The following is a 16,068-nucleotide window of genomic DNA, read 5'->3' on the forward strand; positions in this document are numbered from 1 at the left end:
ACCCCGCAAAGAATAACCAGTAATTCGGAGCCGGATGCACAAATAAACGAGCCTCTCTCATAATCTCGCTGGCACGTGTTAATGGTTTTAATTAATAATAATACATAAAACAACAGAACATAGGCAACGCCCGTGTGCCTGACCGCTGAGTGGGGGAGAGCGGAGAGTGTCTTGAACGCGGGACCGGACCCCGCGTGCCCACCCTGGTCCGCTCCCGAAGCCCGAGGCGGCTTCCTAGCCGAGAGTGAGCCGCCTGAGCTCGACCGTAAGCACCACTGGGCCCAGAGCAGAGACCTGAGGCCGGCGGCCCTAGCCCGGGAGCGCGTTAGAATCCTGGGCTTTGCGGTGTCCGATAGGCGCGCGCCTCAGCACCTCCCCTCTCCCGGCACTCGCGGATCCCGGCCGGAGCCCGCCCCTACCACCGAGAGGTGCGCCTAGAGTGGACGAGCCCGCCGCTTCGCTCCTCCCCGCCTCCTCTATCCCGGAAGTTGACGCCGCGCGCTTCGTCGCGTGCTGCTCGCTGGGGGTGTCGCCTTAGAGATCTGCACGGGCTGGGCTTGCGAAAGGATCAACATGCCTGTGAGTTGTTTACTTTCGGGCTTCGCGTTTGTGTCGGCCTTCTCTGTCCCCCGAGGGGCCCCGAGGACAGGCTAGATCCATGGCTCCGCTGGGCCCCGGGGCTCCCTGCCGAACGCCGCTCGGCGCCTCGGATGGCACGGCTCTTTCGCGCGTGGCGGACTTGTTGGGACTTGCCCGGGCGGCGCGGCCAGCCGGGCCCTGCCAGGGCGTGGAACTGGAAGCCCGGCGCCGCCCTGGACTGCAGTCTGGAGTTGCTGGTTGGCAGGGGACTGCTCCCTGGGTACCTTACTCGGCCTTCCTGGGTTTCGGTGGGCACCCGCGAGGCTACGATCGTTTACGTCTTCTTGCTTTCTTTTTGTGGCTCTTGCCCCCCTCTGCCTCCTCTCGGAAGTGATTTTCTGCTTGTTTCCTTTTTAAAAACTGTCTTCGCAGTTGCCATACAAATCAACTCTATCAGGGACAGTCAAGCGTCAGCCACTTAAGAGTTCTTGTCAGATCAGATGTTGAACCCAGGGGTCAGAAATCACCTCGCTGTTGACGTTCTCCGGGTCTGTCTCAGCAGTTTCTTCTTCAGCGGGTCCACCAGGGTCAGAATCATTTTTCTCTGGCGACTGTTATTAGTTACGAAGAACGGCGTTAACCTTACCATCTGTTTCCGGATCGTTGTAAAGCCCCTTAACTGGGACTTAGAGAACGCAAGCATTATAAAAACTGTTGATGAAAGTTAACAGGCATTAAAAAAAAAAACACTAAAGTGTTGTCTGTTCTGAGTATGACTGTTATTCCTATTTTTGCATGTATGTTTTACATCCGGTTAAATCTGCCAGAGTTGTGGTGGCATTCTAGTACTCACTGTGCTTTTTTTTATTCAGTTAGCTAGAGATTTACTGCATCCTTCCTTGGAAGAGGAAAAGAAGAAACATAAAAAGAAACGGCTGGTTCAAAGTCCAAATTCTTACTTCATGGATGTAAAATGTCCAGGTGAATTTTCACACTTTAATTCCTTTCCTAAGGAAAATTTCTCTAAAGGACTACTTACAGAATTTCTATAAGGACTGCTCATAGTCTGTTGTGTACATTTAGATATTAGGACCCTCTGTTGGAGTAGAAGTGGGATTGCAGAATTGGAATGTCATGGGGTTATTATCATAATAAACCACTTCAGAAACATATGGGTAGGGGGTTGTGAAGATGGGATTTCCACAAGGGACATGGCATTGAACTTAGTAAGTCTTTAAGCTGCTCAGATGGTAAGTTTTCTTTTTCATTGTTTACAGTTAAGTATATTCATTCTTCATTGTAAAGCAGTGGGATCCAGTATGGTGGCCATTAGCCATATGTAGCTAGTGAGCACTTGACATGTGGCTAGTCAGAATGGAAAAATTCTTTTTCATTCTTTTTTTTCTTGAGGTATAACTGACATAAAACATTATAGTTTCAAGTGTACGATGTCATGATTTCATATTTGTATATACCGGGAAATGATCACAATATGTCTAAATTAACACCTATCACTATACATAGTTACAGTTTTTTTTTCTTGTGATAAGAACTTTAGATATACTCTTAGTAACTTTCAAATATTCAGTATGATATTATTAACTGTAGTCACTAGGCTGTATCTTTTTTCTTTTTTCATGCTGTATCTTTAAAGTGTGAAATACACACCAGAGTTTGAAGATATAGTATAGAAAAAGAAAAAAAGCTTTGTTTACACGTTGCAATGATAATATTTTGGAAATAGACTTCCGTAGATTATATTATTAATTTCATCTTAAAAAAAAAAACACTTGTTTTTAATGTGGCTACTAGAAAAGTTTGTTATGGATGTGGTTTGCACAGCACTGAAGTTCCTAATCTTTTACAAGGTCTCTACTAGAAATACATTGAACAGGTGCTGTATTTTCTTCTGCTTTTCACTTCTAACACTGCACTGTTTTAGGTTGCTACAAGATCACCACGGTTTTCAGCCACGCTCAGACAGTAGTGCTTTGTGTAGGCTGTTCAACAGTGCTATGCCAGCCAACAGGAGGAAAGGCCAGACTCACAGAAGGTAAATCATTTGGCATTTTCTAACCCAGTGATGAGATTTTATGATTTTAGTCTTTTTACAAAAATTAGTTTAAAAGAAATGATAGATTCATAATTACCAAAATATTTTTATCTTTCATTGTGTGCTCTTTTTAGTAAAGAGTGCCCTTTTAAATTAGATAAGTTTGTACTCTTGACTTTGCAAAGAATTCCATAATCTGTTATTTGTCTTAGTTTAGAACATCTAATTTTGTTGTATTATATTTAGTCAACTGGCTTAACTTGGAATATTAGACATAAATCAGAATGGAGTAAAAGAATAAATACATGTAAATATTTTGTTTCCTATGTATTTGGTACATATGATTTAGATAGTTTTTATCATTGCTAGCTAAGCAACAGATAACTATAGTTAATATGTTAGAGGTTTGATTTCTGTGAGCAACCCATGATTAAGATAGTCTCATTTTTAATTCTTTCACTTTTGTGCAGTGAGAAGAAATAATACATATGTATATAATTTTCCATAGTAGTACTTAGGGATTTACAGTTCAATAATGATATTTAAAATTGGCTTGTGATATTTTTGGTTAACACGGTAAATTCCATGTTATTCTCACTGGAAGAGTTACAAGTGAATTGGCAACAAATCCAAGATCTAGTTAGTATGACCTGGTGAGCTCTAACTTTGAAATCAGCACAATATTTAAGTGCAGTACTCCGCTTAAACATGTACTTGCAAGATTGCCAAAACCTGCATATCACGCAATGATCTTAGAATTTGTGCCTACATGCTGACAGATGATTAAAAGGGTACATATATATGTATCAGAGTTTTCCTAAAAGATCTGAGATGAACTCTAATGAAAGTTAATTTCTGGAGAAAAGAATTCAGAATAGTTCTTAAAAATTAAGTTTGTATTGTCTGACAGCTTGCATTAGTTTTAACTCATGGTCTTAAATGAATTTCATCATAACATTTGAGAGGACTTAATGAGTATTTAATCTAAAATTTCTAAAAGCTAAGTTTTTATGTAAAAAGTACTTTTTATCCTTAAAACTCTATACCAGAGAGAGAACAGACTTGTGTTTAATATGCTCTTGTGATTCTTTCACAGGCTGTTCATTTAGAAGGAAGCAACACTAATGATCCACACAACTTCTTGAATTTGTGTTCTATCGCAGAAAGCCTTATCAGTTCAGTAATTCCAGTTAATCTACCAAGATAATGTAATTACTTTTAATTTTGTAAGGTATACAGCAGCGCTCTCCTATTTTGGTGTCAGTTTTTCAATAAAGTTTTGATTATGGGCAAATTGCTTCTTTGTTTTTTTTAAAGTATGTGTGAATATGCTATACATTTATATATACTGTGTATGTGAGTTTGGTTTAAATATTTTTAAAAGTGTATTCTGATTAGTTTGTGTCTCACTTCAGGAACAGAAACTCAATGTTTATTTTATGTCATTTTTCAAATTGCTCTGAAGGGGTTGTGCTGTGCTGTGCTTAGTCGCTCAGTCTTGTCCGACTCTTTTTGACCCCATGGACTGCAGCCCACCAGGCTCCTCTGTCCATGGCGATTCTCCAGGCAAGAATACTAGAGTGGTTTGCCATGCCCTCCTCCAGGAGATTTTCCCAATGCAGGGATGAAACCCAGGTCTCAGGTGTTGCAGGCAGATTCTTTACCATCTGAGCCACCAGGGAAGCTTAGAAATGCAAAGTTCATTATTTATTAATTCTAAATGTAGTTTGGTTTTGTAACTATGGAAACATGTATAGAAGTACATATTTAATGCAGTAGCAATCACAGTGTAATGCCTTGGATTTATGTGCCCATGACGTACTGCATAATTTAGTACAGTAACTGTACCTGGCATCTGAGTCTTACTTAATAGTATAGCTCTTCAGGGGTAGAAAATTTGGGAGGAGGAATCAAAAGAGTATTGTGATTTTTCCAGGATGTCCTGGCAGGGGGCAGTAGATAGTACTGCATTCTCTGGTTCAGACAGGTTAGCACTGGTGACTGCAAAATATGTTAAGTGGCTCTGTAGTCTCATTGTCATTCTTATGGTTTATAAAGTGACCCTTGGGACTTAGGAAGTAGAGTATATCTCTCCCTTTCTAGCCCTTATATGACTGCCCATTAGACTGGGAAGATAACTGCTTCTGTTTTACCTGTTATTTTTTTTTTTTTCCATTTATTTTTATTAGTTGGAGGCTAATTACTTTACAATATTGTAGTGGTTTTTGCCATACATTGACATGAATCAGCCATGGATTTACATGTGTTCCCCATCCCGATCCCCCCTCCCGCCTCCCTTTCCATCCCATCCCTCTGGGTCTTCCCAGTGCACCAGCCCTGAGCACTTGTCTCATGCATCCAACTTGGGCCTGGTGATCTGTTTCACCCTTGTTACCTGTTATCTTTAAGCCAGGCACTTAAGACAGGCATTTTCTACCAAGAGGTGTTCCTATATATACACCCCTAATCTGAGAGACTGATCCATTAACAATACTCATTGGTATATCAGAGGAATGTTGTATGAGAACTGAAGAACTGAGGAAAGTTTGGGGTGTATTGTATGAGAAGCAGATAACTCAGGGCTTCCCAAACTTTCTTGGTATATAGCCTCTAGTTTCAGTAATTTTTTTCATGGAGTCCCCTGGCCAAAAGAAATAGCTAATGGTTAAATTTATTAAATAGTTAAATTATAGAAACTTTAGTACTAAAGTAAAAAAACTACATGTAAATTAGAGCCAGAGTGATACTTTTTGCTTCGTTCTTAAGTGACCTGCTAATGGAATGAGTGTGCCTTCTGGGTACTGAATATTTTTCAAAATTTGGATCACATTGGACACTGCCATCTTCATTTTTTCCACATTGATTTTTGCATAGTATTAATTTTTATTACAGCAATGACCCAAAAGCCAGCTTCACAAAGATGTATCACCAAAGGAAATGTGGTGCTATCTAAATGTGACATAATTACCTGGAACTGGAAGTTTGTATGGTCTCCAAAAGATGTCAAGTGTCAACGTTTGCTCCAAGGCACCTCAGCTTGCACAGTTTAGGAACTTTGGCAAAACCTGTGATAAACAGGGAGCAAATTCTTGCAAATTTTCTTGGAAATAGTATCAAAAGAAAGAATGGTACTTTAAAGAACCTATCTAAGAGTTAATTTAAAGAGATATTTGGCACTGGGAACTGAATGGTATATTAAGTTTTATTTCATTATTAAACAGTATTACTTGATTTGAAAAATGCTCAGAAGAGAACATTCAGACTTTTCCAAACTTAAAGGTTTCCCACATACATTATTATTTAGTGAGTGTCTTTCTTTAATATCATTTATATTGTCCTCATTTTATTTTGGCTTTGTCACAGGGCATGTGGAACCTTAGTTTCCCTGACCCGGGATGGAACGCCATGCCACCTGCAATGGAAGTGCAGAGTCTTAACCACTGTCTTCATTTTTTAATGTAAGGAAAGGTTAACCTATCTATTCCATAAATTAGAAAGAAAAAATTACATAAAAATAACTAAAAATTAAATTCTTGGCTTCTGATCTGATCAGATAAATGGTTTCTTATCTGGTTGCCTCTGTGAGTCATCTGATAAAGTTTAATTTTTGTTTTGTTTCAGATATAATATTCAGTGGTTTTTATTATATTCACAATATTGTTCAACCACTGCCAATATCTAATAATTCCAGGCAGTTTCCATGATGAGAAAAAGAAACTCCATACTCACTAGCATTCACTCCCCATTGCTTCCTCATCCCAGATCCTGGCAACCACTAATATATTTTCTATCTCCTTGGATTTGCCTGTCTGGACATTTTATATAAATGGAATTAATACAATACATGGCCTATTGTGTCAGGCTTTCACTAACGTAAATATATATCATAGCCATTCATGCATGTATCAGTACTTCTTTCCCTTTTTGACTGAATATTATGTTGTAAGAATATATATTTTGTTTACCCATTAATCAGTCAATGGACATTTATGTTTTTTTACTTTTTAGCTACTATGAATTTATGTGTACAAGTTTTTGTATAGACATATTTTAAATTCTCTCATATATACATAGAAGTAGAATTGCTAGATCAGATGGTAATTGTTTAGCTTTTTGAGGAATTGCCTGTTTTCCAAAGTGCCTGCACCATTTTATTCCTCCTAGCAACAAAGCACAAAGGTTCCAATTTCTCTACATCCTTGTCTGTTTTTGTTTGTTTTTTAATTATAGCCATCTCAGTGTTTGTGAAGAGTTACCTCATTAGAGTTTTAATGTGCACTTCCTTGATGACTAATGATGTTGACTATATTTAAATGTCCTTATTGGCTATTTGTATATCTTCTTTGGAGAAATGTCTATTCAGATCCTTTGTCCATTGTTAACTGTGTTGCCTTTTTATTTTTGAGTTGTAAGTTTTCTTACATATTTTAGATACAAATCCCTTATATAAATGGTTTGCAAATATTTTCTCCCATTCTGTAGCTTGTCTCTTCATTTTTTGTCCTTAGAAACACAAACATTTTTAATTTATATGAAGTCTAATTTATCTAATCTTTTTTGTTCGTTTCTCGTGCCTTTGGTGCCATATCTAAGAAATTATTTCCTATTCCTAGGTCACAGAGATTTGTGCCTGTTTCCTTCTAAGAGATTTATAGTCTTCATTCTTACATTTAGGTTTGATCTGCTTTGAATAAATTCTGCATATGGGAAAGGGAAGCAGGGATCCAACTTCATTCTCTAATTCTTTTTAATGGCTGCACAACAGTCCATGGTGTGGAAGTACCATAATTTATTCAGTATTATCCTATTGGCGGGCAATTTGTTTCTAGTTTTTTCCCACTATAATCAATGCCATAAATATATTTAAGTATTCCTTAATTATAGCACTTTTATTTCTATGGCTTAGATTTATAGGAGTAAGACTGCTGGTTAGAAAGATAAATATATTTTTAATCAAGTGATGCCAGACTGCTTTCTATCAGCAATATATGAGAGTATTTTCCCCCTTCCCCATCTTCCATAAATAAATGGAACCCTCTTTTTTTTTTTTGCCACTTTGGTGATTGTAGGGTTATTTATCAGTTACTCTAATTTGTGGGCTTCCCTGGTAGTTCAGATGGTAGAGAATATGCTTGCAATGCAGGAGACCTGGGTTCAATCCCTGGGTTGAGAAGATTCCCTGGAGAAGGGAATGGCAACCCACTCCAGTATTCTTGCTTGGAGAATTCCATGGACAAAGGAGCCGGGAAGGCTATAGTCCATGGGTTGCAAAAAGTCAGACACAACTGAGTGACTAACACACTCTAATTTGTATATCTAGATTAATGATGAGTTTAGAAGTGGAAAGAAGCCATAATAAGCTACTGTCTTCCTAGGATTCATTCTCATTTTTTTTTTAACAACAATAACAAATTCTTCAGATTAGAATTTTGGTTAAAAATAGTAGGAATATAGTTTCCTACTGATGCTCTAACAAACTACAACAAACTAGGTGGCTTAAAAACAAAAACAACACAAAACAAACATGAATTTATTATCCTACAATTTTGGAGATCAGAAGTCCAAAATGGATCTCTTGAACTTAAGATCGTTTCTTCTGGAGGAGCTAAAGGGAGAATCTGTTTCCTGGTCTTTTCTATATTCTAGAGGCTACCTGTATTTCTTGGTTACTGGCCCCAGATTATTCCATCCTTTACTTGTATCATCACATCTGACTCTAACCTCTCACTTTCTTACAAAGACCTTTGTGATTACACTGCATTCACCTGGATAATCTACCTATTTCAGGATCCTTGATTTAATTACATCTGCAAAATTCTTTTGCTATGTAAGCTAACATTCACATATTCTGGAGATAAGGATGTGGACATTTTAGGGGGCCATTATTCTACCTCTCATAGAATACAAAGTTGAAAAATTCTATCCAGATTCGAAAATTGAGATTCTATCTATAGTAATAATAACAGCTCCCTGCAAAGAAAAAAAACTCCAGGACCAGATGGCTTCACTGGGGAATTCTACCAAACATAAAAAGAACTTAAACCAATCCTTCTCAAACTCTTCCAAAGGATTTAGGAGGAGGGAACATTCCTAAAATCATTCTGTGAAGTCTCCACCATGCTGATACCAAAATCAGAACAGAGACCATACCAAAAAAGATCATAGGTCAATATCATTGATTAATATAGATGCAAAAATTCTCAACAAAATATTAGTAAGTCAAATCCAACAACACACATACCATGATCAAGTTGGATTCATCCTAGGGTCACAAGGATGGTTCAACATACACAACCAATGTGATAAATCACATCAGCAAAAGACAAAAACTACATCATCTCAATGGATGCATAAAAAGCATCTGATAAGATTCAAAATCCACTTATGATTAAAAACTCTTACTAAAGTAGGTATAGAGGGAACATATCTCAATAAAAGCTATTTATGTTGAACCCACAGCCAACATAATACTCAATGGTGAAATGCTGAAAGTTTTCCCATTAAAGTCTGGAATAAGATAAGGATGCCCACTCTTACAACTTCTTTTCAACATAATATTGCAAGTCCCAGCCATAGCAATCAGACCAAAAAAAAAAAAAAAAGTATCAAGTTGGAAGAGAGAAAATTGTCTTTATATGCAGATGACATAATACTATATATAGAAAACCCTAAAGACCCCACACAAAAACTATTAGAACTGATAAATGAGGCCATCAAGGTATACCAAGATACAAGATTAACATACAGAAGTCTATTGCATTTCTTTACATGAACAGTGAAATATTAGGGAAAGTTTAAAAAATCACTTTTAAAAATGTCAGAATAATTGTGACCAAGGAGGTGAAAGACTTATATGCTGAGAACTATATAACAAATTGATAAAACTGAAAATGATTCAAAGAAATAGAAAGAAAACCTATGCTTTTGAGTTGGAAGAACTAATATTGTTAAAATGGCTATACTACCCAAAGCAATCTACAGATTTAATGCAATCCCTATAAAATTACTGATGACATTTTCCACAGAACTAGAAATAATCCTAAAATTTATATGGAACCATTAAAGACAGAGAATTGCCAAGGCAATCCCTGAAGGAAAAGAACAAAGCTGAAGGTATTCTATGCCCACCCTTTAGACAATACTACAAAACTACAATAATCAAAGCAGCATGGTATTGGGACAAAAACAGACACATGGATCAGTGGGACATAATAGGACATTCAGAAATGAACCCACACCAAGTCCATCTAGTCAAGGCTATGGTTTTTCCAGTGGTCATGTATGGATGTGAAAGTTGGACTGTGAAGAAAGCTAAGCGCCAAAAAATTGATGCTTTTGAATTGTGGTGTTGGAGAAGACTCTTGAAAGTCCCTTGGACTGTAAGGAGATCCAACCAGTCCATCCTAAAGGAGATCAGTTCTGGGTGTTCATTGGCAGGACTGATGCTGAAGCTGAAACTCCAGTACTTTGGCCACCTGATGCGAAGAGTTGACTCATTGGACAAGACCCTGATGCTGGGAGGGATTGGGGGCAGGAGGAGAAGGGGACGACAGAGGATGAGATGGCTGGATGGCATCACCAACTCGATGGACATGAGTTTGAGTAAGCTCTGGGAGTTGGTGATAGACAGGGAGGCCTGGCGTGCTGCGATTCATGGGGTTGCAAAGAGTCGGACATGACTGAGGACTGAACTGAACTGAACTGAATGGCCAATTAATCTTTGACAAAAGAGGCAAAAATATATAATGGAGAAATGACAGTCTCTTCAGCAAGTGGTGTTGTGAAAGCTGGACAACTGCATGTAAATCAATGAAGCTGGAACACGCAAAAATAAACTCAAAATTGCTTAAAGACTAGGAATTCCCTGGTGGCCCAGTGGTTAAGACTCTCTTTAGAGTCTCTCTCTTGATAAGAGAACAACATAGGAAAAATTCTCAATTTGAATTTTTCTTGGGAAGCAGGTTAGTTTTGACTATTCTATAGGAGCATAATATTGGAGCTGCCACTGCCATCTGCACCAGAGCTCAGGAGACACCAGTTTCAGCCCTGCTCACTGTTTTGTGGTTGTATTCTTAAGTCCATGAGTATCTTTTTCATTATCTCATTTCACATTTTGTATATAATGCTATGTATATAAGAAAGGTGGTGTTTAAAAGCATGACTCTACTGTGCCATTTGTCTTTAATTGCATAAGAATAACAGAAGTTGTGTATATTCTTTATTTGCAACCAGCTTTACTATTTAAAATCCCAATATATATTTATTTTTATTCAATTTATATGAGGTTTTTTTTTTTACTAAATATTTCATCTATAAAGTTGCATGCTACTGAATGTCCTTTTATTAGGTCTGTAAATTTTTAGAGTTTTTTTTTATTTTTTAGCAGGAAGACAAGATAATTTTAGAACAGCCTTTTGAGTCAGATAAGCCTGGATTTGATATGAGTTCTAAGGGTTGATGGTTATGTGACTTTGGGCAAAATAACTAAAATAATTTCCACTTAATGGGGTTGTTTTGAAGATAAAATGAGTTGACATATATAAAGTTCTTAGCACAATGCCTGACACATAGTGAACGCTCTGTTAATAGTATTCTTTTAAATAAAAAAGGATCTAATTTCCACTTAATGGGGTTGTTTTGAAGATAAAATGAGTTAACATATATAAAGTTCTTAGCACAATGCCTGACACATAGTGAACGCTCTGTTAATAGTATTCTTTTAAATAAAAATGGATCCTGTCTATTCAAAATCAAGAACTTTCAAGTTCTATTTTTTCTTTCAAATTATTTACCCACCTCATTACCACACTTGAGCATAGGTGCATTAACTATTGCTGCAAAGCAAGCCACCCCAGAGTTTAGTGGCTTAAAATAATGATGACATTCTTTTTCATGCTTCTGTGGGTTGATCTTACCTGGGCTTATCATGTGGCTGCCTTCATCTAGAGGCTCAACTGGACTGAAAGGTCCAAGATGACTTCAGTCACATGTTTGGTGCTGGCTGTCAGCTGAGGTATATAATAAGCTAGTCTGGTTTTCTTACCTGGCAGTCTTGGAGGCAGAGTTCTCAGAGGGTGAAGATGGAAGTTTGAAGACCTCTTGAAGCCTAAGCTCTGGAACTTAGGCAACATCATTTCCACAACATTTCATAGGTCAAAGCGAGTCACAAGGCCAGCCCAGGTTCAAGGGAATGGAGAAACAGACACCATCTTTGGCTGAGAAGAGAGGCAAAATCACATTGCAAAGCAGCATGCAAAATGGAATGGGAGGAATTTGTGGCCATTAAAAGTTTTACTACATTTTGGGAGAACTCCAATACTTATCAAGGCTATTCATTCTCCAACTCCATGAACATGTCCGCAATCAATTTTTAAAGAAATGCTTTATTCATTTCCCCTATTCTGGATGGGCACAAACATCGGTAGGAAATTTACATTAGAGGAAATCCAGGTGGCCAATGAATGCGTGAAAATAGTTTAACTTCACTAACAATAGGTAAATCCAAGTAAAAATAATCAGATATCATTTCCTGTCCATTGCTCAGTCAAAAATTAAAAGTCAGTGTTGGCATACAAACAACAGAATTAGGATCAGCTACATAAAATTGTCTATATTCAAGCATCTTTTGATCTGGAAAAAATAACAATTTCATATGGTTCAACTCAAAGAAAAGGATGTTCCTTACAGCTCTGTATATAATAGAAAAAAAATTAGTTAAAAAATGGAGAGTATAATGTGATTATGTTGTTGTTGTTGTTACTTAGTCACTAAGTTGTGTCCAACTCTACAACCCTAATGGATTGTAGCCCATCAGGCTCCTCTGTCCATGGGATTTCCCAGGCAAGAATACTAGAGTGGGCTGCCATTTCCTTCTCCAAGGGATCTTCCTGAACCATGGATTAAACCTGTGTCTCTTACATCTCCTGCATTGGCAGGCAGATTCTTTACTGCTGAGCCACCAAGGAAGCCCATGTAATGTGATATAGTCATACAATATCATATTTTATAGCAGTGAAAATAAACTGGATTTATATTTATCAACTTGAGCAGATCACAAAAAACAATGTTAAATTTAAAAAGGCAATGTAGAAAATGTTTTATTTACATTTATACAAATAGCACCATAGTATGCATAATATACACATAGAATATATGTATATACTTGGCTGTGAAAGTATTAAACAAGGGAGTGGATGAATATACACCAACTCCTGACAGCAGGTCCCTGCAGTACAAAAGTAGTGGGGCTTTGGGTGATGGTTCTAGGGGTCTTCAGTTTTATCTATTAAGTTTTACTCATTTTTAAATGAAGAAAATTTGACTAAATGTTAGCATTTTTAACTCTGGGTATTGGGATTACATGGGTATTTGCAATGTGAAACTTTCATGCTTTCTAGTGTTTTTTTTCCCCACACAAATAAAAGATCAGGGGAACTCCCTGGTGGTCCAGTGGTTAGGACTCTGTGCTCTCACTGCCAAGGGCCCAGGTTCAACCCCTGGTTGGGGTACTGAGATCCAAAAGCCTCATGGCACAGCCAAAGCAAAACAAAATATCAAGCAGTTATTCCAGTATCTCCTAAGAATAGAACTCAGACTATTTAAACCTGAATTAATAGCAAATAACAATATAATTCTTTATGCCTATAGTTGTGAAAATGTAGCTGTAAAATCCTAAAGGTTATAAGTAGAGGTTATTATCCTATAAAAGCAACTTCTTTCTTAATAAAATGCAATAATAAACTCTAACCCATCTAAATTAAGATTTACAGTTTTTCTATAAAAACTACAAAGACATATTTCCAGAACCTCAACTTTCAAATCTGGAGCAGAATTTTGAAATATTTTATTCTACCACAGGAAGGTAAAGCAAATCATTTGTAGCCAATAACCACCCTTGACAAGTTGTAAATTGCAGAAAACAAAAACAAAAATGCAAGCAACTTGTGTCAAATTCTCCTGAGTTCTTTTCCCTAAAGATCAGTCACACTGCAATTACCACTTTGGGAGATGAGGAAATTTATCAAAGCACTTCTAACATTTCTATCCAGCATTTATCAAAGCATTAAGTAAGAAAGTGAGTTATTATGGTAAACAGGAATTCTTAATGTGGAGTCAGTGAACCCCTGACATTTGTACATTGGTTCACTTTGAGAAAGTTCCCAGCTCTTTCTCATAGCTTCAACAAGAATCCTAAAAAGTGAAAAACTTGTCTAAAGCAAGTGCCCTGTTCACAGTATACATTAACCAACTTCACAGATCTCTTCACACTTTGTGGCTGCACCCCCTCAGACAGTTCAGTCACACTGCACTTCTCTCCAGCATTCAGACAACGCGCTTTCCTCCTCTCCCAGTGTAAACGTCACCTCCTTGGCAGGTCCAAGCATTTCGCTCTGTGGTCTGTGTTAAGGTTCAAAGCTCACATTGGTATCACATGATCAAACTGAAAACATGATTATTAAAGAAAAAACTTGTTTTTGTCTGTAGTGCACAGCATATATGATCTTAGTTCCCAGAAAAGGGATTGAAACCACACCCCCTGCACTGAAAAGTGGGTTCTTAACTACTGGACCACCAAGGAAGTTCAAAAACATATTTTTATCAGAAATATTTTTTTAGCTTGCTGTTAGTTTGATTTCCCTTTTGTCATAATAATTAATGTTTAAAATTTAAAGAATAACATTAAAGGAAGGCATTTTCTATTTATCAAAGAAGTATGGACTGAAAAATTTGACAAATATGAATAGAAGACCTAGAAGTCAGAAGCCAGAAGTCAGAAGTCAGAAATAAGGAGATGAAATGGATCTGTTGTAGGGAGTTGCTGTCTGTATTTTGACCTCTCAGAAATACCCATCTACTTACCTCTATGGATCAAAGTGGAGTGAAGAAACAGGCTGAGAGCTCAGAACTATAGAACAGGACTCTTTTATTTGAGAATAAAAAAACTTCCACTGCTTTTTGAATTTCCCCAAATTCAGTGTAGTCTCCCAATACTGATCATCTATGACTGTTACAACAAAGTTTCCCAGTATGTCAACACTATAATAAGCCATCCACGGAGCCAGTCTCCCAAGATGACTCCCAATGAGCCTTACCTTCTGGTATTTATTCAGCCTTTGTGTAGCTCCCTCACACTGAATCAGGGTTGGCCTGTGTGCTCAGGAGAAACTGGCATAGGTAGTACTGTTACTGTATGGCCTTCAAGGCTAGATTATAAAAGACACTGTGGCTTTTGCCTTCTCTCTTTAATCACTCAATCTGAGGGAAGCCATAGGACAGTCAAGCAGACCTATGGAGAAGTCCATGTAGTGAGACACTGAGACCTCTTCCCAAAAGCCAGCAAGTGACAGAAGCTTCTTGCCGATAGCCACATGGCTGAACTGTCTTGGAATTAGATCCTCTAGCCTCACTCTAGCCTTCAGGTGACTGAAAGTCCTTCTGACATCCTGTCTGCAGCCACAGGAAAGACTGTGAGCTAGAACCGCTCAGCTAAAATGCTCCCAAACTTATAAAAGAGAGAATTTTTGAGATACAGTAATTACACAGCAATAGATAATTAATGCACATTACAGTTAAAGAAGCCAGACACAGAAGGCCACATATTATAATTCCAGTTATACAAAATACCCATAATGGGCAAATCCAAAGAGATAGAGACTAGATCGGTGGTTGTCAGGGCCTGGGAGTAGAGAGGAATGCACAGCAAATGTTAATGGGTTTAAGATTCCTTTTTTGGGTGAAGATATTCTGGAATTGAATGGGCACACAATCTTGTGAATATACTAAAACCACTAAATTGGACACTTTAAAGGTTGACTTTTAAAGTATATGAATTGTGAATTGTATCTGAAATACTTTTTACATTGTAGATTTTGATACCTGGAAGGAGAGTGCAGCTATAACAAAAGCCCAAAATGGGGGAGTAAATTTAGAACAGTGAATAGAAGTTGGAAGGATTTTGTCAGTGAATGCCTGAGGAGCCTTGAAGAAACTGTTTAGAAGTATGATGGCCTTTGAAGAGGCTGCAAGTATGGACTTAAAGGAGAGTAAGAAAATGTTACTGGAAATTGGAAGAAAGAAGATTACTGCTGTGAAGTGGCAGGAAGTTTAGCAACACTATTGCCTGCAAGACCACAGAAAGTAGAAAATGTGCCTAACGAACTAGGTAATCAAGCTGAGATTTCCAGACCCAGTATTGACTCTTGGCTTCTTCTTGTTACTCATACTACAAAGCAGGAGAGACAAGCTAAAGGAAGGGCTACTAAACAAACAAAAAAAAAAGGCATCAATAACTGATGGTTTAGAAACTTCCCAGACTCTCCAAGTGACAAAAGATGCTAAAATTAAAAAATGGCTTCAAGGCAAAGATAAAATTAGGACACTTTCAGAAAACAAAACAAAAAACAGTCTAAAGATGAAATTGAGGGTATGATATATAA

At 37.6% G+C, this 16,068-nt stretch overlaps 1 protein-coding gene across 3 annotated transcripts; it reads left to right on the forward strand.

Moving 5' to 3' along the window:
- Window positions 1-462: 462 nt before the first annotated feature.
- RPS27L (ribosomal protein S27 like) lies at window positions 463-3,926 on the forward strand. 3 transcript variants are annotated; one of them, XM_020885867.2, is made up of 4 exons: window positions 463-579; window positions 1,452-1,560; window positions 2,522-2,632; window positions 3,729-3,926. In XM_020885867.2, exons 1-4 carry the CDS (start codon window positions 574-576, stop codon window positions 3,755-3,757), a joined length of 255 nt encoding a protein of 84 aa, XP_020741526.1. In that variant the 5' UTR covers window positions 463-573; the 3' UTR covers window positions 3,758-3,926. The 3 variants fall into 3 exon arrangements, with proteins under 3 accessions (XP_020741526.1, XP_070325265.1, XP_020741525.1); XM_070469164.1 differs by lacking the exon at window positions 463-579 and adding an exon at window positions 614-859; XM_020885866.2 differs by lacking the exon at window positions 463-579 and adding an exon at window positions 629-887.
- The last annotated feature ends 12,142 nt before the right edge of the window (window positions 3,927-16,068 follow it).

This window comes from Odocoileus virginianus, chromosome 6, assembly GCF_023699985.2.
Source record: "Odocoileus virginianus isolate 20LAN1187 ecotype Illinois chromosome 6, Ovbor_1.2, whole genome shotgun sequence".
Classification (NCBI taxonomy): Eukaryota; Metazoa; Chordata; class Mammalia; order Artiodactyla; family Cervidae; genus Odocoileus; species Odocoileus virginianus.